Source organism: Delphinapterus leucas, chromosome 8, assembly GCF_059928025.1.
Source record: "Delphinapterus leucas isolate spDelLeu-1000000601 "Yukka" chromosome 8, BTC_Dleu_Yukka2, whole genome shotgun sequence".
NCBI lineage: Eukaryota > Metazoa > Chordata > Mammalia > Artiodactyla > Monodontidae > Delphinapterus > Delphinapterus leucas.
This window is the reverse complement of record NC_143136.1, coordinates 16718456-16745219: the sequence shown is the minus strand read 5'-3', so window position 1 is coordinate 16745219 and position 26764 is coordinate 16718456. Positions and strand designations below refer to the sequence as shown.

At 39.0% G+C, this 26764-nt stretch overlaps 1 protein-coding gene across 2 annotated transcripts in view; it reads right to left on the bottom strand.

The window, feature by feature from the left end:
• The window catches only part of EPHA4 (EPH receptor A4), a 143148-nt gene that overhangs the window by 109151 nt on the left and 7233 nt on the right, over nucleotides 1–26764 (bottom strand). For both annotated transcript variants that reach the window (XM_022567790.2, XM_089916327.1), the window contains exon 3: nucleotides 25982–26645. In XM_022567790.2, coding sequence (XP_022423498.1) covers nucleotides 25982–26645 — 664 coding nt within the window. The remainder of the gene's footprint in view (nucleotides 1–25981; nucleotides 26646–26764) is intronic.

The following is a 26764-nucleotide window of genomic DNA, read 5'->3' as shown; positions in this document are numbered from 1 at the left end:
TAAATTAAGCAAATTATCCTTTAACTATAACCTTCAGGTCAACTTTCCTGGGAGGCTTTCCTTATCTTTCTTCTGCATGCCTTAATAGTAGAACAAGGATTTCGGTAAACATGAAAATCTTCATAACGACAAAACATTCTCTTTGGTTGGATGAAATATCTAGAATCTTCCAAGATCAATGGTTCTCAATGGCCAGAAGAGAGCATGCAATCAAGGACTAGATGATGAATGAGCCAGGTGGAAGAGACCAAATCTCTCCTCTGCTCTTCAAATTCTTCCAAAAATCCAGTCTACTCAGCCCCAGGGTGTGACAGCTAATTCCCTGTTCTTAGCTCAAGGGGCATTTATTCCTCTTATACCACCTGTACTATCTAAGTTTTATCAAGTTCCTCTTCTCCCTGGAAGCCTTTCCAGATAGCTCCAGTCAACATAGATTTTTTTTTCCCCCTGATCTCCAGAGAACCAGCACTTAATATCCTATCACACATTTTGACACTTAAGAGCTAAAAGGCGTCCTGTAAAAGACTTATTCCAGCTGATTATTTTCTAGATGAGGAAATTGATGTGGGAAAGGTAAGGAACTTCTCCATGATCAGATAATTGGATACTTTCAGAACAGAGATTAGAAGCTCAGTGTTTCCACCCTAAAGTACTCCTTTCTCAAGAAGATTGTAGGCCTTTTTGGGAGCTTGGGCTTTAGATGAGAAATTATTTTAAATAAATATACTGGTGGTTTACCCTTTCATTGAAAGCTGCCCATCATATTCCCTGGCTAAGGTTGCTCTGCAGTAGACCCTTGACATTCTTTAAAGATATTTCCCCAAACCCCCATTAGTTCCTAAATTAGAAAATCTCTATTATAAAACATAATTTGGTCAAATCCCTTATCTCTAAAAGGATTTCTATATCCCCTGTTTAGGAGGATTGAAAGCATTATGTGAGAACATGTATCCAATCAGAAAAACAGATACACTGAAAGGAAGCATAGAATCCTGATTAAGATTGCAAATCAGTAGCCGGACTTCTCAGGTTGAGTCCAGACTCATTTACTAGCTGTGTGGCTTTGGCTTTGGGCAAGTTGCTTTGCTTCTCTAGGCCTTGGTTTCCTCATCTATGAAAAAGGGAATAATGACAGTCACTACTTCACCAGGTTGTAGCGCTACAAAGAAATACTGCAAGAAAAGAGGTTAACATAGAACCAAATTCTCACCAGGTAAGTGACCTTAACACAAATTATTTAAAGGAATGCCAGAAAGTTAAATAATAATAAACAAGATAAACTGCTATATGTCCAAGGGCCTGTGAGTGCATTTGTGAACTGCTGTTAACATTCATCCATGCAAGCTTCCATTCACTCGCTCATTCATTTCAATAGCAAGTTCCAGGATTCTGAGGATTCAAGAGGGAACAAACTAGACTTGACTTCTTAGAGGTTACATTGCGATTGACAGCTAAACCCAAGAATGCTGGAGACCTACCACACCCTTATCCTACTAATTTAACCATATGCTCCAAATACTTCTTTTGTGGCTGCATTCAAAGTAAGATTACTCATGAAAAGAGTTTGTTACATTGCAATCACTCATTGTTCTTGAATTAAAAAATATGTATAACACAGCATGACTGATCTTCTCATCTATCAACAACCTTGTCTATAAATTATGTGCTTTCCAAAAATGAAATCCACCTTAAAGCACAGAATTGTCCAGTACTAAGCACATTTGAAAAGAAGACATTAGACATTTTTAAAAAGACGGTTCCAAAAACGTTTCAAAGTCATGGCAGCATTATACTAATCCTATAAAACTGTCAAGGTGACCAGTTCAAGGACTCATTTGCATAAAAGTCTCTATAGGCTCTTTGGATACAATCAGGATGTACTTGAGAGTTACACTGACTTTTGTGTAAGTACACTGCTCAGCCTCACTGAGCGTCTAGCATACAGCAAGCACAAAGCGAGTAATTTATTGAATTGAGCCAAGAGCCTGAAACATACTAGAATGAAATAGTTGTGTGAGTAGGGTTATAAGTCTTCTATTCTAAGACACAAATGAAAATCTCCTTAGGGATACAGCTCTACCTGTAATTTATCTCTACATTATTCTTATATGTAATATTATTTTTGGCATGTTAATGTATTGTCAAAGAATTCCAATCTAGTGACATGGCAAAAGCTGTATTTCATTTTGGAATGTAAAAAGTGTGAAAATCAACTGAATTATATATCAATGACATGCAATAATGGTAACCAGTATATTCTGGGTAATGTCACTTTTCTGAAATGATTAGCAGCCTAGAGCTATTAGATTAATTACTAGAGTTTTATTCTTACTTTTATAATCATTTGGATTTGCTGAAGGGAGATAAAGACTCAAAGCTCTTATTCTCCCCCCCAAAAAAGAAAGATTGATTTGCCAGGATCCGCATAATTCAGATAATTAACTTCTTTTCTTGGCACTTGACTAAACCTCTGAGTTTATGCTGGCAAATAAAATAAGTGCTGAAAGTTGAAGTCACTCTTTGATCTAGTAAATCAACCCACAGAAAATTTACCCTCAATTTCACTCTTTAAATTTATGACATATCCAGTATTGCAACAAGATGATGAAAAATGGTGATTTCTTACTGAAAATACATGATACACTCTGTGAGCATGCTTCAAAAATCAATGGGCCTCTTATAAATAAACAAAACTGCAGTGACATTTTTCTTTTTACATTTGTTTATTCATTCATTTCAGTGATCACATATGGAGTACCAGAACAGAATAGAACTCTGTGTACTATATTTTAGGCACTAGAAAGGATGCAAAGATAAGTGGAATATATACTTAGGCCTGGGAGAACATAGATTCTGATACTGAACTGTCGTATACAGTTATATAGGCTGTTCACTGAACAAGGGCGTCAAACTGAAGGGGAAAGTGGGGTCTGAAATGCAGCTGAAACTCTGCTCACCAAGCTCAGGGCCCTGAAACAGGACCGTAACAACCCAGTAGTAGTAGTAGTAGTAGTTGTGTAACAGGGAAGAGCCAAATCTGACTCCATGTTGGATCTGTTTCTTTTACTTTAACCTTTGCTTCCTGTCGCTTTTGTTCACTAAAAGGATACTGTCTATACATAATGGCCTGCCTTGGGGAACCCTGCCCCTCCGCCTGAATGTTAAACCAAAGTGCATTTGTTCAGGGAAACATCCAGACCCTGTCCACCTGTGGATGACTGCAAGAAAGAAATTAACACACCCCCTCCCCGAGGCTGGCCATTCCAGGGGATATTTGCAAAACTTATGGCTTTTTTACTTCACTTCCTCATCTTCTCCGCCTCTCTGTGCTATAAAAGAAACTGGCATCCAAACCCTGATAAGATGGTTATTTTGAGGCTTTAGTCTGCCATCTTCTGGGTCTGCCGGCTTTCCGAATAGAGTCGTCTTCCCTGCCTCAACACCTCGTCTCTGATTTATTGGCCTGTCTTGCGACGAACAGAGTGAGCCTGGACTCAGTAACAGTCGTAGCAGTAGTAGTAGTAGTAGTAGAAGGTAATATTTATTGAGTAGTTACTATGTTCCAGGTATGGTTCAGGTGCTTTGCAAGTATTTACATGTCTAATCCAAACAACCACCTGTGGAGGAGGTACTATTACTGTCCGCATTTTTTTTTTTTTTTTTTTTTTTTTTGCGGTACGCGGGCCTCTCACTGTTGTGGCCTCTCCCGTTGCAGAGCACAGGCTCCGGACGCGCAGGCTCGGCGGCCACGGCTCACGGGCCCAGCCGCTCCGCGGCATGTGGGATCTTCCTGGACCGGGGCACGAACCAGCGTCCCCTGCATCGGCAGGCGGGCTCTAAACCACTGTGCCACCAGGGAAGCCCCTGTCTGCATTTTATATACAAGTAAACTAAGCACAGAGAAACAAATTGACTTGCCAGAAGTCAAACAGCTAATAAGTAGTAGGGAGTTTACTCACTAATACTCTGTGCCCATAAAAAGTAAGAATATGTTAATAGAAAGTATCAGTGACATTAAGGAATGCAAGCAATAAAGACCTAAATGTAAGACTGCACACTATAAAACTCTTAGAGGAAAACATAGGAAGAACACTGACATAAATCACAGCAAGATCTTTTTTGACCCGCATTCTAAAGTAATGGAAATAAAAACAAAAATAAACAAATGGGACCTAATGAAACTTAAAAGCTTTTGCACAGCAAAGGAAACTATAAACAAGATGAAAAGACAACACTCAGAATGGCAGAAAATAATTGCAAATGAATCAATGGACAAAGGATTAATTTCCAAAATATATAAACAGCTCATGTAGCTCAATATTAAAAAAAACAAACAACCCAATCAAAAAATGGGTAGAAGACCTAAATAGACATTTCTCCAAAGAAGACATACAGATGGCCAAGAAGCCCATGAAAAGCTGCTCAACATCACTAATTATTAGAGAAATGCAAATCAAAACTACAGTGAGGTATCACCTCACACCAGTTAGAATGGGCATCATCAGAAAATCTACAAACAACAAATACTGGAGAGGGTGTGGAGAAAAGGGAACCCTCTTGCACTGTTGGTGGGAATGTAAACTGATACAGCCACTATGGAGAACAGTATGGAGGTTCCTTAAAAAACTAAAAATAGAACTACCATATGATCCAGCAATCCCACTACTGGGCATATACCCAGAGAAAACCATAATTCAAAAAGACACCATGCACCCCAATGTTCATTGCAGCACTATTTACAATAGCCAAGTCATGGAAGCAACCTAAATGCCCATCGACAGACAAATGGATGAAGATGTGGTACATATATACAATGGAATGTTACTCAGCCATAAAAAGGAACAAAATTGGGTCATTTGTAGAGACGTGGATGGACCTAGAGACTGTCATACAGAGTGAAGTAAGTCAGAAAGAGAAAAACAAATACCGTATATTAACGCATATATGTGGAATCTAGAAAAATGGTACAGATGAACCAGTTTGCATGGCAGAAATAGAGACACAGATGTAGCAAACAAATGTATGGACACCAAGGGGGGAAAGTGGCGGGGAGGGTGGTGGTGGTGGTGTGATGAATTGGGAGATTGGGATTGACATGTATACACTAATATGTATAAAATAGATAACTGCTAAGAACCTGCTGTATTAAAAAAAAAAAAAAGGAATGCAATCAAAACACTCAGGAGAGTTCAAAGGGAAAAGAAAATGCTGCTTGAGAGGGCCTCGAAGAATGTGTCTAATAGTGACAGGCAGGAAAGCATGTGGCGCAGGGGATACGGTGTGGGCAAAAGCCCTGGAGGCTGGATTCTTAGAGCAGTGAAGCAACATTAAAGAAAGAGCTTGAACCTCCTTTCCCTGCAGGGTCATAGGTAAAAGCCAGGGGTGATTTCAGAGTAGGAGTGTCACATGATCAACACTCAGGTTTAGGAAGATTTATAATCTCAGCCTACATCCCATTATAATTATATAATCCCACCTATATCATAATGGCTAGATAGGTTTGGAGGAGGGGAACAGAGAAAAGAGGGAAAACAATTGTCAATTTTGCCTAAATACTACTTCATTTATTAGCACTTGTCCATTTTTACAAGATACTTTTCTTAATTAATAAACTCAATATATTCGCTCTAGTCAAGCAAAATATCCAGCCAGGGCTCTTGTGATCACTCAAGTTTCCATGTGCAAAACAAAACAAATATACATCCAGCTGGTGAAACATTGTATCCAGTGAATCAAACCTTTCTTAGTTGTCTTCATATCTGACAGAAATAAACAGGGTTGATATGTAATTTAAATAATTTGGCCAATACAATTTAAATTACCAAACAGCCACTTCTGATTAACATGTTATTATTTTTTTCCCTCCTTTTGTATGGAGATGACCTTTTTAAAATGTGATTTTACATTCAATGGGCACACAGCAATCAGTGCTCTCGGCATAGGATCAGAAAAATAAATGAGAGAATTTTTACTGAACCTGTGATAGGTAGAGGCATTTACTGTTGAATTATAATAATCTCAAAATTATAAGGGATAAGAGCAGTTATTCCAGTCCTTCTTTCCAGTGAGGGACTTGCTGAAGCTTCTCTTACTAAAGACTCCCTCTAGTTTCTGCTTAAACACTTTCCATGGCATAGAGCTGCTTGTCTTTGAAGTGTTGGCTGTTCAAACATGTAAAACTTCACCGACACAGGCAGCAGAGGGAGATGAATCTGCGGAGACTACATCTAAAGAAAGTGACGTAGGGCCAAATTAGTGTCCAAAATAGCATGGAGAACTAAGTCTTGATTTGGGACAACATCAAACTCTCAGGACTCCCAGTCAGAAGCAGCTAGAGAGAGGGTCCTAAGAAGGTACCACCCTAGAAGTCAGGTAGGCGACCCACATTCAAGTTCCTGATGATTCAGAACAAGATTCTGTGGAATTGAGAAACAGGCTGTAACATCCTAGGGGAAGGGATCGGCAAGCTCATTCACAGAGGATTTTGGGGTTACAGCCAAAGGTGCTGGTCCCATTGGGGATCTGGAATGCCAAGCTGAAAAGAGAAAGGAGTAGCTGGAATTTCTGGGCCAATAAAGTACGTGGGAAGCTGCAACATCACAGGCACGTAGATGCCAATATTCACTCCAAGCAGGACAGGAATGCCACCTACAACAGCAAAACAAATCACCCACCCAGCAAGTAGGTGATTCTGAGGTTACTAATGAAGCACTTCCTTGTTCTGCACTGGCAGGAAAAAGGAAAAGGCAAGTGCCACCAGGCAGAGAAACACCATTCTACGCTTAGGCAGGGACAGCAAGAAACCAGAGGACGGGTACGAGGATGATCCCAAATGTGACTTCCGGTTTCCTTTTCTTGTTTTCCAAATGCTCTACAATGAACAGTATTAGTTTCATGAATAAAATGTGATAATTCATTTAATAGGGAAAAATAAATTAAAAAATAACACGTTTTTATTTTTCACATTGCTAAGAGATGAGTTGCCCAAAGAAGAATGAATATTTTCGGTATGAGGACATGCGTGCAAGGTTTCACTGTCCTTAGAGATGCTACTCAATTTTCAAATGACAAGATCTTCCAGCTAAGAGTCAACATGTACAGGATTCCTTCACTGAGAAAGATGGAGGCAAAAGGAGTCTAGGAAGTGGGAAAGAAAGGATGCAATGTTTTTCTATATTCCATTCATGCAATTGGAGAAATAACTTGCAAGATGTTTAATTCATTTTAAAAAGGGGAAGGTGCAAAACTGAACTGCATAATTAACATCCCATGGTGAGTAAGTGGGTACTGGGAGATAAGTGCAGAGAATGCTAGTATAGGCACTTGGATGACCCAGTTTAAAGGTGTTAAATCTCTGGTGTGTAGCAAGATGAATTTTAAGGCCACAGAAACAATTGATTACACAGCAATCAATGCATTTAACTCATAAAAAAGAAGAATCAGCTAACCCTTCAGGAATTTGAATTGCTGGTTTCTGTGTGTGTAGTTATTTTTATTAAAGCCCACTCATAATCCAGGAAGTCATTTTCCTTTCCAGTTGGTGAAGCCCTGAAGGCATTCTTTAAAACTATAAGACAACAGTATCGAAGAGATTATATAAAACAACCAGCCTCATGAAGCTCACTTTAACAATGTCTTTATGAAAGGCAGTGATTCTCTGAGTTTTAAGAGCAGTGATGTTCCTTCGATAGTGGGAGGGAAAATTTACAGTAGGTTTAGAGGCAATAATGTTTGTCAGGTGACTAAACTATACTATCATTTATAGTAAAGGCTATCCTTTATATTAAAGGGTTCCCGCTAACAGCTATCACATAGCCAATGAATCCTACATTTGTTTAAAATAAAGCTTAAAAGCTAATTGCTTTTTTTTGGATGAAAAGAAAGGGTTTGTTGGCATAAACCTTAAAGGAAGTTTTCTAACATGCACGTGCTAATGAGTAAAACTACCTCCACTTTGGAGCTCACTTCATTAATGAGTATTGCATGGAAATGGTCATATGAAGTCACTAGAGGCATGTTACTTCTCATTGTTTCAAGCTTAGGTAAGCATGTATCTCAAAACTGAGTCTTTTCCAATAAATATCAAAGCCTCTATCTAAAACTGCACATTTTTCAAACCAACTATTATTAAAAAATAATTAAGCCTATATTTTAAGATGTTCCTGTAAGGATATTCAAGACAATGTTATTAAAAAGCACCACACTAAAAGCAACCTAAAAGCCCAAAAGCAGAGGGTGGGTGAAGAAACGGTGGTCCATCCAAACAACAGAAATCTCTGTCACCTTTAAAAATGATGTTATCAAGTTATATGTATTGATCTGGAAAGACTTTTTATCAGCATGCTATACGATCAATAACTCAGTGAGTGTGTGTGGCAATGTGTGCATCAAAGAAAGTCTGGAAGCATAGAAACCAAAACAATAAGTATGACTCTCATTATATGGCGACATTATAGATGACCGTGCCAGTCTTTTTACTTGCCAATGGTATTACCACATTTTTCTACAAAAAAACAGGAATTTCTCATGATTTTTTTCTCACCCCAATAACCTTGTGATTTATCAGTTCCCTTCAACATGGCTTAAAACCATATTTTCATACTCCAATAAGTAGGGTTTCCCATGGTATACTTAGCTGCTATAAACACAATAAAACCAGAGTACAATTAACATACGAAACCTATGTTTTGGTCAAATGAAGTATTAATCAGCTGAAATATTTTAAAAATGAAATATTAAAGTATCTTTTTTAACCAAAGACACAATAGATATATTAAAAATGTAACATGTATACAAATCAGACGAATTATACTGCAAAATTAAAAGTAGTAACAGTACGCCCATTTCACAGATGAGGAATAGAAGAAACTAGAGGGGTTAAGTGATTTGCACAAGATCCACACTCCTGGAAGAGCCCTAGTCACCCCACCCTGGGCCCAAGCCCTAGGCCACCAAACCACACTGTCTTCGCGAGAAACCCACAACGGCATAAATAAATAAATAAAACAAACTCGAAGATATGAAGGCAGAAACCTTGACACAAAGGTTAAGTTTTAATGATCAAGGAGAAAGGCATTTTTCATCTCCTGTGATGGAATGAATTGCATAGTGATTCTATTCTTAGACTAAGGAAATCCTTGTTTTTCTATAAGGTCAAATTCATAAATGAAAAGCAAATAGAACTATGGTCATCCTTCCCTTCCTGGACCACTAGCCTCATCCTTTCTTATATTCTACATGTAACAAGTATAAACTAAACTAATCCTCTATCCTGCCAGGTCAAACCACCCTCCCTTAAAAATTACCTCATCTCCTAGGATTTCCTTAATCTAAGAATAGAATCACTAAGCATTGTTGCACCAAACCTACAACCTTGAAGTTACTCAAAACATTCCCTTTCACACACCCCCTAGATCCCACTGGCCACTGAGTCCGCCAGTGGACCAATGCAATGTCCAAATTTCCAAAAACCTTCCTTTACACCACACCTCCGGCAGCACTCAGCATCTCCCTCTTCCAGGTCCTCAAACTTCACTTATCTCACATCATAAATATTTTTACTGGGCTGCCTGCTCCCTTAGACTGCAAACTCTTTTGCAAAGGAAATAGTGCACAAAAAGGCATGGAGACCTCAGAATGTATTGATGCGGACAAAAAGAGTCAGAGCGTATCCGAGGGTTTCAAGCTTTTATGGGGGTGGGGGGCAAACAGTTTACTGAAACCCCAACGATTGCAATCAAGGACCAAGTTTGATCTCATATCAAAAGCCTAATTTGGGGAGTAGACTTGAGTATATAGGACTTAGTTCTCCAAGGCCAACTTCAAAGGTATGTAGATGCTACTTCACCCTGGCTGCCTACATCTTTTCTGGGATTATCCTTCTTTGACACAGTCAAGAAGGCAAGACTCTAAAATTCCGTATTTCAGGAGCCAGTCTTTTTATCTTTAATTATTTTTTTCTTTCTTTTTTACTTTTTTTCACTTTTTTTTAGTTGAATGTTTAATTTTTTTAAAGTCTAGTTGATTTACAAGGTTGTGTTAGTTTCAAATGTACAGCAAAGTGATTCAGTTATATATATATATATTATTTTTCAGATTCTTTTCCATTATAAGTTATTACTAGATATTGAATATAGTTCTCTGTGTTATACAGTAGGTCCTTGTTGTTTATCTTTTATATATAGAGTAGTATGTATCTATAAAATCCCTCTCTCCCCACCTCCTACCCCTGGTAACAATAAATCTCATCTGTTTTTCTGTAAGTTTGTTTGTTTGAAGTATAATTGACCTAGAACACTATGCTAGTCCCTGGTGAACAACGTAGCGATATTTCTATACATTACAAAATGATCACCACGATAAGTCTACAGACCATCTGTCACCATGCAAAGATATTACATTATTACTGACTATATTCCCCACGCTGTACATTTCATCCCCGTGACTCATTTATTTTGTAACTGAAGTTTGTACCTCTTTATTAATTTATTACATACTTTATTAATATGAACCTCAGTTTTCTCATCTGTAATATGAGAAGCATGAACTAAATAGAGGATTTCTAAGGTCGTTAGGGCTTGAATATTCTTCAACACTCAGAAGAGAGAGATCTCACTTCACAAAGCCACTGTACGGAAGAGGGTTCTCTCTCCAATTAGCAACAGAACCCAAACTAGTCTATCTTGCCATCGGGCTGAGGAGGGAGGACAATATAGCCATCCAATATGTTTTTGTTGTTTATAGGACTAGAAAGGAATCTCTTGGAAAAGTAACTACTCAACTTGGGCAAACACATTATGCTTCCTATGTGAAACATTTGTCTATAGAAGACTAGTTTTCAGTTAAAGTAATGACCTCTTTTATTAATTAGGGTTGTGATGCAAGCAACAGAAAACCTGATTCTAAATGACTTAGCCCCCCACAAAAAGAATTTTTGAGACTTCCATAATAGAACAATTCAGGATGTAGCTGATTTTAGGTGCTGAAAGGGGAGCCATTTCCACTGAAGCCACTAGGTAGCAACACAATGGGCGGGGGTGGGGGAAGTAGAATGGCTGTGTGGATGCTGAAGGAATCACATATACCACCATTTGCAATGTTTAGCTCACCTTTTTTCTCCTTTTGCTTTATTGCAGAAATGAATTGCATCACAAATGATTTTGTTGCCATTTCTTTCTTTTTCTGCATACATTTGCAAATAAATACTCTACCTGAACCAGCATAAAAGCACAAGCCCAACATTTAGATTATGAAAAGTTCATCCTCCTTTTTAGATTGATTTTCCTTCTAAATAGCTCTGGATTTATTGTACAGCATTTGAGAAATCAAAAAAGTTCTCATTTGGTTCAGCTGTCCTCCAGTTAAGAGGAGATGATGTTCTGTCTTACGTAAACTTGGATCTATGCTTATAACCTCCCTCTGTGCTGTGATTCAGAGTCAAAATAAGAATAATTTGTTCAGTAACACACTATGACAAGGTCTTCAGCTTTAATAATTGCAAGGTCACATTTTGCTCTTTGCCAGGCCATTTGAAATAATATAAAGGCCACCCATTGGCAAATGAGTGTTTTACAAATCTTGGAGTAAATACAGGGTGCTGTTTACATAAGTTTATAACTCAGGCATTTAAAATGTTTTTCTTACCTTGTCAGAATACAAGGCAGATTCCATATTGTTAGTTACCTTGGGGAGACGTTTCTTGATTTCTAACACTTCCTACCCAGGGAAAGTATGGTATAGAGTTGGCAACTTGGAGGCTGGAGCCAGCCTACCTGGTTTCAAATTGTTTTAAGTAGTCTGCATAACCTTGGGCACCTTTCCATGCCTCAGCCTTCCCAACTATAAAATGGGGATAATAACACTACCTGCCTTATAAGGCTGTTTTAGGACTAAATAAGTCAGTAGGGAACCTGGTTGTTGGTCATCATTACAGATGCTTTTATAACATGTGAGCAATTTCTTCCAGAAGACACTCCCCATCTCCTTTAATTGGTGCCTATTGGGGAAACAGATCATGATGCTATGGTGTACACTTAGATTTAAGGAAACTAAAAATAGAGAGGTTGATAGCCGGGAGTGTTTGAAGAGCTTCTCCGTCTTTTCTACGCTACAAGGTCCTAGACCTGGGACTTCCCTGGTGGTCAAGTGGCTAAGACGCCGTGCTCCCAATGCAGGGGACCCTGGTTCGATCCCTTGTTGGGGAACTAGATCCTGCATGCCGCAACGAAGATCCCACGTGCTACAACTAAGACCCGGCGTAGCCAAATATATAAATATTTAAAAAAAAGAAAAAAAAGATCCTAGACCTGAATTACCTATCCTATAGGAAACATGAAACATTTGTAACAGGGGACCAAATACCCTACTATCTTAGAATCTCAACAGTTGTAAGTTACCTTATAGTTTGTCTAGTTTAGAAGCTTGCAATTGAGATTAGTAAACATACCTGAGGCAGTTGGACACGTGAGGGGAGGTTTTGGCCTGTCACAGTGACTGGAGGATGACATAGGCATTTACTGCCCAGGGACTACTCAGGACACCAAATGCCTTGCAAAGTGCATGCCCACCGTGCACACGATGGACCCGCAGTGCCTGGTAAATATTACACTCAGGGAAGAATCATCCTGCCCAAAATGACAATGGTGCACCTTTTAAGGAACACGGGGCCTCCAGTCTCTTACTGGAGGGATACAGTTAGATGCCCTGGGGTCATCCAGCCAGTGTGAACACCAGCTTCAAAGGGGAACTCATCCTCTCAAACGGCATCACATTCCACTCTTGTCTAGTTCAAAATATTAGACGGGTCTTTCCTTATACTGAGGCGATATCTGTCCTCTGGTCCTCGTGTAGCTTGCATGAGGCCCACAGAATAATTTGAAATGAAAAAAAATGAAGCTTACCAATCCTCAAAACCAATATAAAAGACTGACAGATTATGATGTCAAAGTTGCGGCTCTAAGGAACACCAGACGTTTCTAGAACAGGGAATCTGTCACTTCAAGTTCTTTCTCTCTCAATTAAAGAAAAAAAAAAAAAAAAAGAGAGCAAAGCACCACAGCTCAGAGGAGCTGCGTCCACATTCACTCTGCAGCGAAATGAAGCTTTTCCTAATGAGATATTAAGTATCATCTCAACTAGATCCTCATTAACAGCCAGGATCCTGATTTATGACTAGCTCAACCATACCTATGCATTAACTCCAGGTTGAACGATCCTATTGCCTTTAACTTATATGTTTAAGATCTACACAAGTAATGAGAAATCTCAGTGATGTAATTACAAAGGAGAGCAATGTGGCATCTGTGCTTTCAGCCCTGAAGTCAACAGAGGCTGGGAATAGCCCAGATCAGAGTCAGAAAACACATCTAACTATGGACTGGAAGAGTCACTTATGTGACTAGAAAAGCAAATGAATGAGGTTCCAGAGCCAGTTTCCTGTTGGGGTTGTTGCATTTTTTTATTGAAGTCTAGCAAATATACAGAAAAGTGCCCATATCTTAAGTGCACAGTCTAGACCCAGTTTTAATGGCGAAATCTTTCAAACTTGCAGAGTAAAGCTAGATCCCCTGCACACTAACTTTCCCAATGTTAATTAAAAAATGGAAAACTATCGTAATTAACTTTATGACTCAATTATAATCCTAAAACCTGCTAAGAATAGGAGGGGAGAAAGAGAGAAAGAGATACAGTTAGAGAAAGACAGAGAAAAAGGGAATATATAGGTTAAAATCAATTGGTTATTTATTAAAAATTCAAAATAAAAATAATACAAATTTCTACATTTTACTGAGCACTGAATAGATGTCACTTCCTAGTAAGGCTTACATACATTGCCTTATTTAATCCTAAGGCTACCCATGGGGTAGGTATCATTATTCTCCTGTTACAGAGGAGAAAACAAAAGTGCTAAAGTTGAGTACCTAGAGCCCATTGTCACATTGTAAATAAAGCTGAGATTAAAATTAAATTCTTATTCCAAAATCCTGGCTCTTCATCACCATTTTCGATTAACAAATAGAATTTAAGGAACTATTTATCAAAATTTACTGCCACCTAATAGGATTTTTTCCCACAAATGCAAAGAGAGTTTACGGATTATTTTCAGAAAAATCTACTAATATATTCAATCCCATAAACACAGCAAGTCAGAAAGGTCACATAGCTAAAAGAGATACTTGAAGGCATTGCAAAATTCAAAAGCCCTTCTTCCTTAGAAATGTTTAAAAATTGGAAATATGATATTAAGACAATATATCTCACAGCATACTTAAATTATGCCCTCTGAAATTGGGCATAAAATAAAGATGCTTACAATCTACACTATTATTCTTCTCTGGCCTGAAAATTCTGGCCAATTTTGTAAGATAGAAATCATAAATAAGAGGTTTAATTTTTTTTTAAGAAAAAATATATGATTGCTTGCACCTAAAACCCTTAGTTCTCTAGAAAACCTAGAGAATTAACTGAAAACCTATTAGTATTCACAAGGCAGTTCAAGAAAAAGATTGGATGCAAGATAAACATAGAAAAATCAATAGCTTTCCTGTAGATCAGTGATAACCAGCTAGAAAATATAATGGGAAATACTGGGAAAACTCAATAGGTTTCTGTTTTTCAATCATTATCTGTAGTAGAAGTCAACGATCCTTTTGAGGGGGGTAGGGGTTCTTTTTAGTGTATCTATTTTTTAAAGTTGCAATAATAGTTGTGATTTTTGTAAGGTCAGGCATTACTTCTCTTCAGTAAATGACTTTGTTTCTCTAGAAGAAAAGGAAAGATCCAATAATAGTTCAGTACAATTGCTGAAATCATAGTGCAAAATTCTTGCCTTATCAAGTACCCATTTAAAAATTACTGAAATAGTTACAGCGCCACATTTTGTAAATGAGGATCCCAGAATCCTTCCTGAAGTTTAGAAAAAAGTATGTACTGGGCTTTGTTTAGCTCAGTACAGTAGCCATTTTTTTGTCCTGTGAAGGATAACTTCCTAACGCAAGACCATTTGGGCCCCTCAGGTGGTGAGTTTCAAACTTTTTAAAAGCTTTTCTTTTTAATCATGCAAAGACAACGTTCTCATTTTTCCATCAACAAGAGTTCCTTGGTGCAAAATTACTGCGCTTTTATATTGTTTTACTGTAGCCCTGCATTAGTGCTAATTGAAAACTCTAGGATAAACAGAGGCAGTTCCTAAAGCAAACGCTTTAAAAGAAACCTGAATGTTCAAAATATTACTTTCAGCTGCACATCTTTGCTGGCTCCTCGTTAGAGACCAGAGTAATGAAATCTCAATTTCTCCCATTAGTTAATTAGCACCTTTGCATCTTAAGTACTAGAAGTGTTACAGTGTTAATTACCTACAAGTCCGCTCTCAAAAATCAGCGGCTGCTTTTGGTTTTTTTCTAATGCATGGCTTTACACAACCCTTAAAAAAACCAACCTATAAAATAGTCTTCCATGTGCATAGGCTAAATGTTACAAAATGTAGTGTTTAACAGCTAAAGGTGAGTTCAAGTCAACTAGTGCCCCTGTATTGATCTCTTATTTCTCCCAACACTTTTCTTCTAATCCTCTCCACAATTACATGAACTGCTAGAGCTTTCCTGAAGCTGTCAGTGCCTCTTGCATCCATTTTCAAATGGCCAGCAGAGAAGCTGTCTGGGCACTAGATCAAACCGTCAGTGTTCCCTACTCAGGGCAATCGACAATCCTCTTGAAGTCTCCTGGCACATCTGTCAAGAGCCTCCTAGGGTTCTTCAAAACTCTTCCCCCTCAGAAGAGAGCAAGGAGGGTGGAGGAAGCAGAAAGGTATTGGCCCATTCTTTTAACATGCTAATTGGCCCGGGGGCTGCTTCAGTCAGTGCCAAGCTAGACACTTCAAAAGGAAACTGTTTTTCAAAGTGGAGATGTCTTTTTCAAACACTTAAAACTGAAAACAAATGAATCTAAGCATCAAGGTCACAGTGCAATGTGAAGGAGGTTGGCCAAATAGAAATGGGATAGGGATATACACAAAGGTGGCCTTTGCATTAATTAATTGATAGTAACAGAATGTTTGAAAGATACTTTAAACTTCTACAGCCTGTGTGTCCAACATGAACAATTAAGATATAACCTATTGAGTAGCTTACATTAATCCTTAGGAGAAAAATTAACACTGATATAATTAAACTGATATTAATTATGTAAATGTAAATTTACATTAAATTAAATGTAAAATATTAATAACATATTGATGAATGCTTGAACATCTCCATAAATGGTGAAAATGGGAATAAAATTGTTTGTTTACTTATACCTCTAATTGGCAACACACCATGAAGGCTGGACTGAAAAAAGAAATGGACGGCGGGTAACAGCACCACTATTAAAAGATCTTTGTCTACCACCTTTGTTATCAGTTTATTATTTCATCCATGAAACACACAGTACAGATAAGACTACAAGACATAATTAAATGTGTAAAGATTGCAAAGTATTGTTAAGCTGGTGAAATTAATTCATCAAACGTGATGATTTGCTCCGTTTTCAGGTCATGTATTTCTGGGGATATATTGTTAGCTGTGAATGGTTATTAACGGAAAAAGCTATATAAAAGAGACAGCAGCTCTGGTAATGAAGATGCCGCTGTGGAAGGAAAGAGCTGGGAAACTCAGCATCTCAAATCAGGGAAGTTCTTAAGGACAAAAGCCCATGAGAAAAGCACTCCTTACTTAGCTGCGTCTTAACTAATCATGAGTTTGGCCCATATTTACCTGCTATGGTATTATGAGAGGAAATCAGTATTCTGTTAACCTCTGACCCCTCGGATCTGCAGCAGACAAAGGACCAATCTGGAGGCCTGGGAGAACATCGCCAAATGTCAAACAGCAGGGAAGCGATTGTTACAGAGGAAACAGTTGGCTTGGGCGCAGCCAGCTTCATTGGGGCAAACTGCTATTCACAGAAACAAGCCATGAAGAGATAACGCCATAAATATGAACCCAATGGAACCTTTTTTGCCTTGCTTCTAAATTGTTAGCTTTATGGGACTTCATGCTGAACAGTATGAAAAAAATCCAATTTGCTCTGAAGCGCATTAGTCTGTCTAACATCCTAATTATTGTTTACATTGCCATTTGCCTTCTATTAAGAATTGAATAATTACCCAGCACTTCACAGTTTAAAAATACAAGCGAACAGGATTATCTGGGTAATTAAGAAACTGTACCATAGCTTTGTACTGCTGTGGCAAATATCTGTACACGTAGGGGAAATGATAATTATCAATCAACTTACTTCAAATGGTACTTTCAGGATTCTGAGCAATTGGAGATCTGTAACTTATTAAGAAGAGGTTAGTAAGATCACCTTTGAGAAGTGTGGGTCTGTTTAAATCCATTCTTGGAAACCAGAGCCAGAGAAGCAGCTGAATTTTCTCATCCACTAATGACACGAGAGACTACACCAAGTACAGAGCCTTCTGGTGTTCTTTAATCCTAATAATCCATCCCAAATCGACTTTGAACAGCATCATCAAATTCTGTCAGGCCACGTGGAGCTAAACCGAAGCTCTTCTACATTTCCATGTTGTTTTAGCTGACCCAGCCCTTCCGCCTAATTACACTGCAAAGTCTGGCTATGCTGCCCCGTGAATCAGTGCGAACTCAAAACTAATTGAACTTCAAAAACATTTCATGCTCAGTCCCCTTCTTCTAGTTCATAGAATACATATGATCACGGCCTTCTGAAGACAGTGCTGTTTTCAAGAGGAAAGTGAAGTTTGTTGGGTTAAATATAAGTGTGCTCGCATTACCATTCTAAAGGAATAAAGCAAAGGTTAAGTAAATTTGGAGACACTGGGTGGGATGGGAAGACAGGAATTCAAAAGGCAATATTCAACCCAAAGCGAATATACATATAGAATAAGGAACAGAATTACAGTTACTACGCCTTTGAAAGAAATTTATCTGGGACATAAGTGAAAATAAGAGATTTTAATCATGATTCTAGGTATGAAGATGGTTGTGTTCATTCATAGATAAAGGACACTAACACAATGAAAATACCAATGGTGATTTGTACACTATACGCTTTCAGTTTCTATCTGTTGAATGAGTGAATAGGTTCCAGCCCACTAGTGACCTAAAGCCTATTTTTGGAATTTCCTGAGACCTTAACAAATCTTTCTCCAAGAATTTTATCTTTTACTTGACAATGTTTTAAGCCCTTTGTTGGGCCACTTCTAAACATTCCTAGCATAATCTGAATAGTGCCATCTCCTCCCTCCTCAGAAAGAACAGCAAGATTCCAGCTGAAACTGTCACTAAACAGACAAGCCAAGGGATTCACCAAGACTAGGCTCCTTTCCAAAGGTCACAGTAAAATGAGCAGCCTGCGCTTCCCTGGTGGCGCAGTGGTTGAGAGTCCGCCTGCCGATGCAGGCGACGCGGGTTCGTGCCCCGGTCCGGGAAGATCCCACGTGCCGCGGAACGGCTGGGCCCGTGAGCCATGGCCGCTGAGCCTGCGCGTCCGGAGCCCGTGCTCCGCAACGGGAGAGGCCACAACAGTGAGAGGCCCGCGTACCGCAAAAAAAAAAAAAAAAGAGCAGCGGGACCGTGGGTTGTTTTGCATGGGGCAAGGGGCCCGGGGAGTGACAACCAGACACACTGGGTCGGGGGGGAGCGGGGAGGGTGCGGAGTTGTGTACAAAAAGGGCCCTGTACAAATACCCCACTCTACGCCTACACCCCCAATCTCTGGAAGCATTCAAATCAAAACCGAATTAATTTGCATAGTGTCTAAATCATTGGGCTCTGCATAAACAGAAGGAGATTTTGGCTGGAGTTTCCAAAGGAAGCCCTCTAGCCTTTGTGAAAGGGGGAAATGGGTGTGCTGTTTTGCATGAGGGCGCGTACAGAATATGCAAATGAGGAATCTGCTGCCGGCAAAAGCAACCCTAGGCGGACAGCTGACGACCCGCATTCACGCAGAAAACGCTCCGTGTCTCCAAAGGGAGTTGTCAGCGGTACCAACCCGATTGTCTCCCCAGAAGCCCAAACAGACTCTGAATATTCATAAAATGTCCATTTAGTCATGGGACTATTAATTACCCTCCAGATCATGGGACCCAGTGACCTCACCTGCTCTCCTCCCCCAAAAACAGCTCAGAGGTACCAGCTGGAAGGGGACACAGTGAGAAAGGTTTTAGGCCCTAAGTGAAAAAGATACAGTCTCTCAGGGTCCAGGGCCCAGCTGAGGCCTTCTTTAATCATTCCTTCTCACAAGCACAGTAAAACTTGAGAGCACTGAGGCATGTTATCGGACACAGATAAACCGTTTTTAAAAAGCTAAGGGCTAATTGCTGCCTAATTTTATAGAAACATCTAAAGGGTTGAATAAATGTCATTCTTCTAAGCTACCTAAATCTCCCAGATTCTGAAAGTTTCCAGAGCTTTCTTATTTTACTTTAAGTGTCTACAGAAGACAGAAGTACACTCTCTGTACCTGCCAGAAAAACAAAAAGCTGATGGACCAGTGCAGCGGTTCTCAACCTTTTTGGTCTCATGACCCTTTTACACACTCTTAGAAACAACTGAGGTTGCCAAAGTGCTTTTGTTTATGTGGGTTAAAGCTACCAATATTTACCATTAGAAATTGAAACTGAGAGGAACTTATTTAAAAGTATCGATAATAAACCCATTACATGTTAACACAATATGTTTTAATGAAAAAAATTTATTTTCTAAAACAAAATTAGTGAGAAGAGTGACATCGTTAAATGCCTGGCTTAACAGAGGACAGCTGGATTCTCATACTTGCTTCTCTATTCAATTTGATGAGATGAGCTATCACATATCAGGTAGCCTCTGGAAAACTCCATTCATGAGAAAAGGGGAGGGAAAAGGCGAATGACATATCAGTATTAAAGTTTTGACCTTGCAGACCACATGAAAGGGTCTTGGGGAACCCAGCTGGAACACACTTTGAGAATCACTGCAGTAGGCTGGAGAACAGAGGACTTGATCAATGCAGATAAGAACAGTCATTTCATACCATCCCCTACACCCTTGCATATGTCACCACTGCCCTCACCTCTCCCCCCGCCAAAAAAAATCTACTTCAAACCCTAAACCGGTTTCCACTGTTGGACAGACAATGACCTAATAGCCCATACTGTCACCATATTTCTATCGAACAACAATAAAATTAACAATAACATTTTCCACTTCATTAGTGCTTAATCATTCTAGGCACTGTGCTAAACCCTTTGTACATGCATGCTGATATGTGTGTATCATACATAATAACATACCATTGTCAGCAATTTGCAGATGTAAACTTGAGGTTAGGGAGGTTAAGTTAGTGACCATGATTGCACACCTGGTTAAGCAGCACACCTAGAAACTAAACCCAAGTCTCAAACGTCAAAGGCAGGTCTTAGCCATTTTGTGCTAATAACTGTGTTAACTCATGGGCTGCAGAGATTTTTGAACATTCAGATCATAGAGATGGTTCATAAACATGATGAAAATAGTTAAGACCCAACTGAAGTAGGAATTACAAAAAAGGACCTCATAATACGTTAGTCACATGCAAAGATTCTGATATATCATGTTGACTCCATGAAACACTACTCCACCAAATAAATGTTTAATATGAAACAGGCCACAATACCTTATGCATTTATTTATTCGTTCATTCAATGAACATTTAATGAGACTCCACTGTGTTCCTTAATTGTCAGTGGTGTTACTTGTCTGGTTATCCTAGACTGACCTCCTCCACATACATGCTCATAGTCAAGAAGTTTTACTAAATTCACTGGTCCAAGATAAAGCCAGAAAAATAACAAAGCAAGGTGAATCCAATTTTTAAAAAAATGTACACGTGTGATTCACAAATTAAAGTGTCTGCTTAAAAATATTACCAGGAAAAACTAAGACACCCTATCAACCAACAAGGAAAAAAATTAAAGTATGATCTATTCATACCACAGAATATTAATTATCAATTATGAAGGATGAAAAAAAGTTATATTCTCTAATATGGAATGATGTCCATGACAAACAGTCAAGCATCTTAAAAACAAGATGACAAGAAGATGATTCCATTTCTATAATTTAAAATACATGAATATAGATATATTTGCATTATCTGTCAAATCATAAAGAGTGGGAACTCAGAAATAAGTTGGAGTAAGAGTCTGAAGCATACAGTTCTTTGGTAATGTTAAATTCATTAATTAAATGCAAAAAAAAATTGCCTCCCAAAAACCTAAGTATTAAAATTCAACGATGTGAAAGTCAAACACGTATCATGACCACCTCTGTTTCGCGCTGTAGTAACTGAAAAGCCATTTAATCTGTCTTTCTCCTAAAGACTCAAGTCTTAACAGAATAATTGTGTCTTAATTCATTTTTGAAAAGTACAAGGAAGTTCAGTCAGATTAAAATAAATCATCAAATCTTAAATATCGGATTCAAACATCCCTGAGATAATTCCTACGTGGTGCTTTGGTGAATCCCAAATAGAGACCATTGCCTGATTCACACTCACAAAAGAAGCCTGGTCACACGTAGAAGGGAAAATAAAAAAGTATAACGGGAAAAGGACAATAATTAAACCCTGCTCTTCTCAGATGTAAAGAATCGTGTCTTTCAATGATCACAGCCATGCTTCAAAGCCAGAGATAAAAGCAGCCATGTGACTTGAGCAATTGATTCTTAAAGACATGATTCAAAGGTAGAAGAAAAATTTCAGAAGTGGAAAGGATATAACAGTATCTCTCTGAACTATATTTTAAATGCTTCCTTTCCCATACTGCGTTCTCCCACGGTCCTTCTATAATATATTAGGAAAACAAAGTAATAATTTTTGTCTAAACACAGCCCTCTCCCTCTTTTCAGAGCACAGATGGGAAATATTTTACAGCCATCAAAGCATTTCTGTATCGTTCTTTCTCAAAAGAGCTTTTAATAAGATACCTTTCGCTGATATGAAGGCATCATATATGTAATGATATATAATATAGGTCCTAGATATAGAGGACCCCAAACAATTTACAGCAAAATTATGTATTTAAGCAAGGTTTAATTCCTACCTAGCATTATTTGGCCTTAAGTGACTCCATCAGAATGTTTTCTTTTCATTAGTATTATTTTTATCCATGCTCTCTGAAAATATTGCTTATTAATCTTTCACAAAGAGTAAGTCTGTGACTTCCTTTCATTGTTCAGCTCTTTAATTAAGCAAAGAATAAGTTAATAAAGAATCTTTTCCTCTCTTCCTCCTGCTTAATATTTCTGAGGTAATAAAACAACCCTGTAAAACATCTGGAACATTCCCTCCTGGGGGTGGGGGGGACATGTCTCAGGAGGATTTTGTTTCCTTTTTCCTACTAACTAGAACAGTTACTTATCCGCTGCACCCAATCACTAGGCAAGTTCAAACTACTGCTAACACCAGGCAGACATTCTCCTGGAGAAGACAGATGAGTGGCTTACACTCTTTTTTGTCCTGCTGAGACTGAGCCAGATCATTTCAGAAAATGGTATTCAAGGGCAGAATGAACTTGCAGCTGCTTCAGAGGGCAATGCCCGCCATCGCCCTGCCGCTCTTGACACTTTTGACGCGGCTACTCACCTCCGTCTGCATTTGCATGTACTGCTTGGAGGTAAGAACTCCAAGAGGAAGTGTAGTCCTGTCCCCAGGGTCCCTTGAGGACTCCAGCCGATGACCAGGGTTAGATGCAAACAACAGCACACCCCAGGCCCCCACCCGCCCTGGCCATTTTTGCCCAAGGATCTTTTGTCAAACATTTAAGATCTTAATCAATCTTCACTCTGACCTCCCAGACCCCAAGGAAGATGGATGAGGAAGTAGGTGACCTTTCACCTGTTCTTCTATTTGTCCTGCCACAGCAGACCCATTGAAAAGACAATTGGGGAGGAACCTGCTGCCAGAGTTCTGAAGACTTGCCCATTCTCCTTTATATCCTTTCTTAAGCTCCCTTTACGCCCTGGTCTTTCTTGTCCCACTTCCAAATCACTTTTCTTTCACTCAGAAGAAAGTTCTCTGTCCTGTAGGGGAGGGAAAAAAAATGACACTGTCCAAATATCATTTTCAAATGAATGTTATTCTTTGTTAGGGCAAAGGCAATGCTTCCTATCTTTGTCCTTGACTTCTAAGAGCGGTTGTAAGATGGACTTCCCTTTTACCATTTTAACTCAACAACCTTAAAAGTCAACAGCTATGACCTTGGTAAGAGCTGAGTGATAAAGGAAATGTTAGCATTAACATCAGATTAATGCTTTATGATCTAAAAGGTGATTTTTACTAATTTTACATCACTGTGTCCTCATAGCAAGTCTCTAAGCTAAGTACAATCATTATCAACCCATTTTATAGATGAACAAACCAAGGCTCAGAGGGCTTAAGAAATGCTCAAGGTCTTGCAGCTAAGTGACCAAACTGAGACACATTTCCTTGTGTCGATGTTCTTTCTGCTCTTCCTAGATAATCCTGATACTCCAGTAATGATGGCACGGATGGAGGAAACCATTTTCATTACTCTTAAGATGTTTACAGTCTTGAGTTATCCCTAAAAATTCTCACTCAAATTTGGAATTTTAGAATTGTTGTCATTCAAGTTTTTTCTTCCTCCCTAAATTCATCAGAGATTCTTACCTGGTAGTCTTAAATACAAGCAAAGTGCAAGGTTTTGTGCAAAAAGTGTCTTCTTGAAAGATTTAATCATTTTACAAGTAGCAAAGAAAATACCTGGGTAGCAAGAGTGCAGAGAACAAAGATTCTCAAAAATAGCTTAATCAACCTTCCCTTTCCATTAAATATCTCGCCTTGTGTTAGGAACAGTTTGCTCAGAAACGGACTGGACCTAAAACATGAAGCCTCACCCTTTCCATGGACCACATGATGATGAACTGGATTCCCAAGGTTATTTCCATAAAGCCAACCACTACCATGTTCAATTGCCTTTACATTCACTTCCCCCTCCATCTTTTTCTCTTTTCCTTCTCATTTGGGTTGTAAAAATGTCAAGGAGTCTCACTGTGCAGCAATGTATGAGTTACTGGGCTCTGTGACAATTGGAAATCAATGACGTTAGATACAGAGAAATGTACTAATGCCAGAAGCATGAACGTTTGAGCAAGAAATGGAAGACAATGTGTGTGTGTGTGTTTAAATATATATAAGAATCTTGAAATGTAAAGATGTGCAAGTCCTGTCTTACAAAAATCAAAAAGGCAGAATAATTTACTCTAAAATGTGATGCAATGTCACTGCCCTATTCATTTCACTCTTCCTGCTATGATGATTGTAATTTCAGTGCCAGTAACAATGCACTCACGTATTTTCTAATGTTAATACCAGAATCTACTTCAGGGTTTCCATCTGGTACAGCTTACCTAGTAGTTGCCAAGTCAAGAGTTAACAAAATGGCAAGAAATCAACCTTTGTGAAAACAAAACAAAACAAAAAAACCCTTGAAATTCCAACCTTTAAGTTTTCAAGTTCACAGGTTTACCTTTTGACTCTAGGTCAACAGAAAAGGTTGCCAGCCTTTATTCTGTTTTACTTTTCAATGCAGTTAAAAGACAGTCATTGTTAGCTATGCCTAGAAATAACTATAGCAGATCAAGAATGACACTTATGAACTCTGAAAGGAGAAATGCATAACTCTATGACACCAAACTACCCCAAATGCAACTTTCTTTAGGTTATAACTGTTGATTTCCAATCAGTCAAGTGGATTGCTCCATAGTTAATCCCACCCTGTCATTAAGATGGTTGAAATGCCAGACAAATTGTTTGGCAGTCAGTTATTTCGGGCTCTTTAATCGCCAAATCAGATGAACCATGTGGCAATGCAGTCTACAGTTCAACAATTACCCTGAGAAAAGATTAATCTGATCTGTTCCAGAGATGGGACCAAGAGTTACACGCTTTAGTAGGAACCATAATAAGACGGGCAGCAGCAGATTATTAATAACCACTGAAAATAAATACCAAGCAGAAATTAAAATCTTGGAATAACTGCTTTTTTTTAAACCTTAATCCACACATGACATGAGCAATCCATATAAATATGGATTACTCCCAGTCCTTCCTCAAACACAAAGCTGCTATAAAGAAGACAAGTTTGCAAACTCCCCAGAAAGGCGAAATAAGGGGAGAGGGAATTGCAGACACAGAACTTTAGGTGAGAGGAAAAAAAAAAAAAGTCACCTTAGTAATATGATAAATAGTAATTAACATGATAAAAAAATCTGGATTTCTTCAGAAACTCAATAATCAAAATGGATTACAATTTACTATTGCCTCTGACCACAGATCGAATAAGAAGACTCTTCCTAGCTCTTTAGCACATCCTCAGGGAAATCAAGAGGTCTTTCATCAAGATTCATTTCACTTGGAAACCCTATCAATGGGTGCTCGGTGGAACATAAGGCACTTGAAACCTTGCCGCTCCACTTTGCTGGGCCATGTCTACACTGGTCCACAAGGCAGGAAAAACTGCACTTTCCTCGCACAGCTCAATTTTAATCAGCAGGAGGAAACTGGAACAACAAATCCTAATTCCACCTTTAAATCATTCATGTACACATCCACACGAGGAGAGATGTTTACGGACAGGAGAACCATGGTTCGAAAATGTGTCGGCCCTCTTTAAGCAAGGATCAATCAAGGCCTTTCTTCAGCTTGTTCATTTACATTTCAGAGGGCGCATCAAGCGGGCTCAGATCTAAGTGCCTGTTAGCAAATGTGTTTGCCCTTCTGCTGATTATAGCAGCATCATTTATTTTGTCAGTATTAGAATCGTCTTAGCTTTGCCACCTGGAGCTGTAGCACTTACTCATTAGACCCCTCTGTCCCACCACATCCCACAGGGGCTGCTAATTACTGGCTTTACTCCATTTAGTCTCATCTCTGATTTAATTATGTGCACTCAGCCCTAATGAAAAGTACAAGATGGCTCTCCTTACCTTGGCATTCTCCATTCCGCTCTTCATGCCCGGCATGGCATAGGCAGTTGCCAATGGGTACCAGCCATTCACCATCTGCCCCGCAGTACATTTTTGGCACATCCTTCTCTTCTGAGTTGTTGACACAGGAGCCTCGAACTTCCACCAGGGAAGACGTATCGGCCCCTGTGATGGTGTCTGGAAACTGAGCCAGATTGCGAACGGTGAGCGGACACTTCTTGTAGAACACTCGGACCGAAACCAAGGCGATGCAGGCCCCTACATCCTGAAACGCCAGATAGAACCCCTTTTTGCTCAATGGCCCTACATCCCGGATTTCTGTGTTCAGCTTCATGATTCGGTCGCCAATGTCCACTTGGGTGAAGCTCTCGTCGGCGGCGATGGTGTCAATTTTGGCAAACTGGCTCTCTCGGATAAAACGCTCCTTGTCGTTGTCTGATTCATAGTAGTACAGGTTAAACGTCTCCTTGCAAGTGCCCATGACACCCGGAAGACTGTTGCAGTCCCTCAAGGTGAACTTGATCTCAATGTACACCCTCTGAGCCCCTTCTCGGGTGATCCAATCAGTTCGCAGCCAATTATTCTGGCTGGGCTCCATCACGTTGCACACTTGGTAGGTTCGGATTGGCGTATTTTTTTCATCCATAATACTCACTTCCTCCCACTGCAAAGATCCAAAGGAAATGCATCAATTACAAAAATTTCATCATACCGTGATTTATCAGTTCTATTTTACCCTCATAGCACAGTGATGATTTTTGTTGAAGTAAGAAAGAAAGCTAC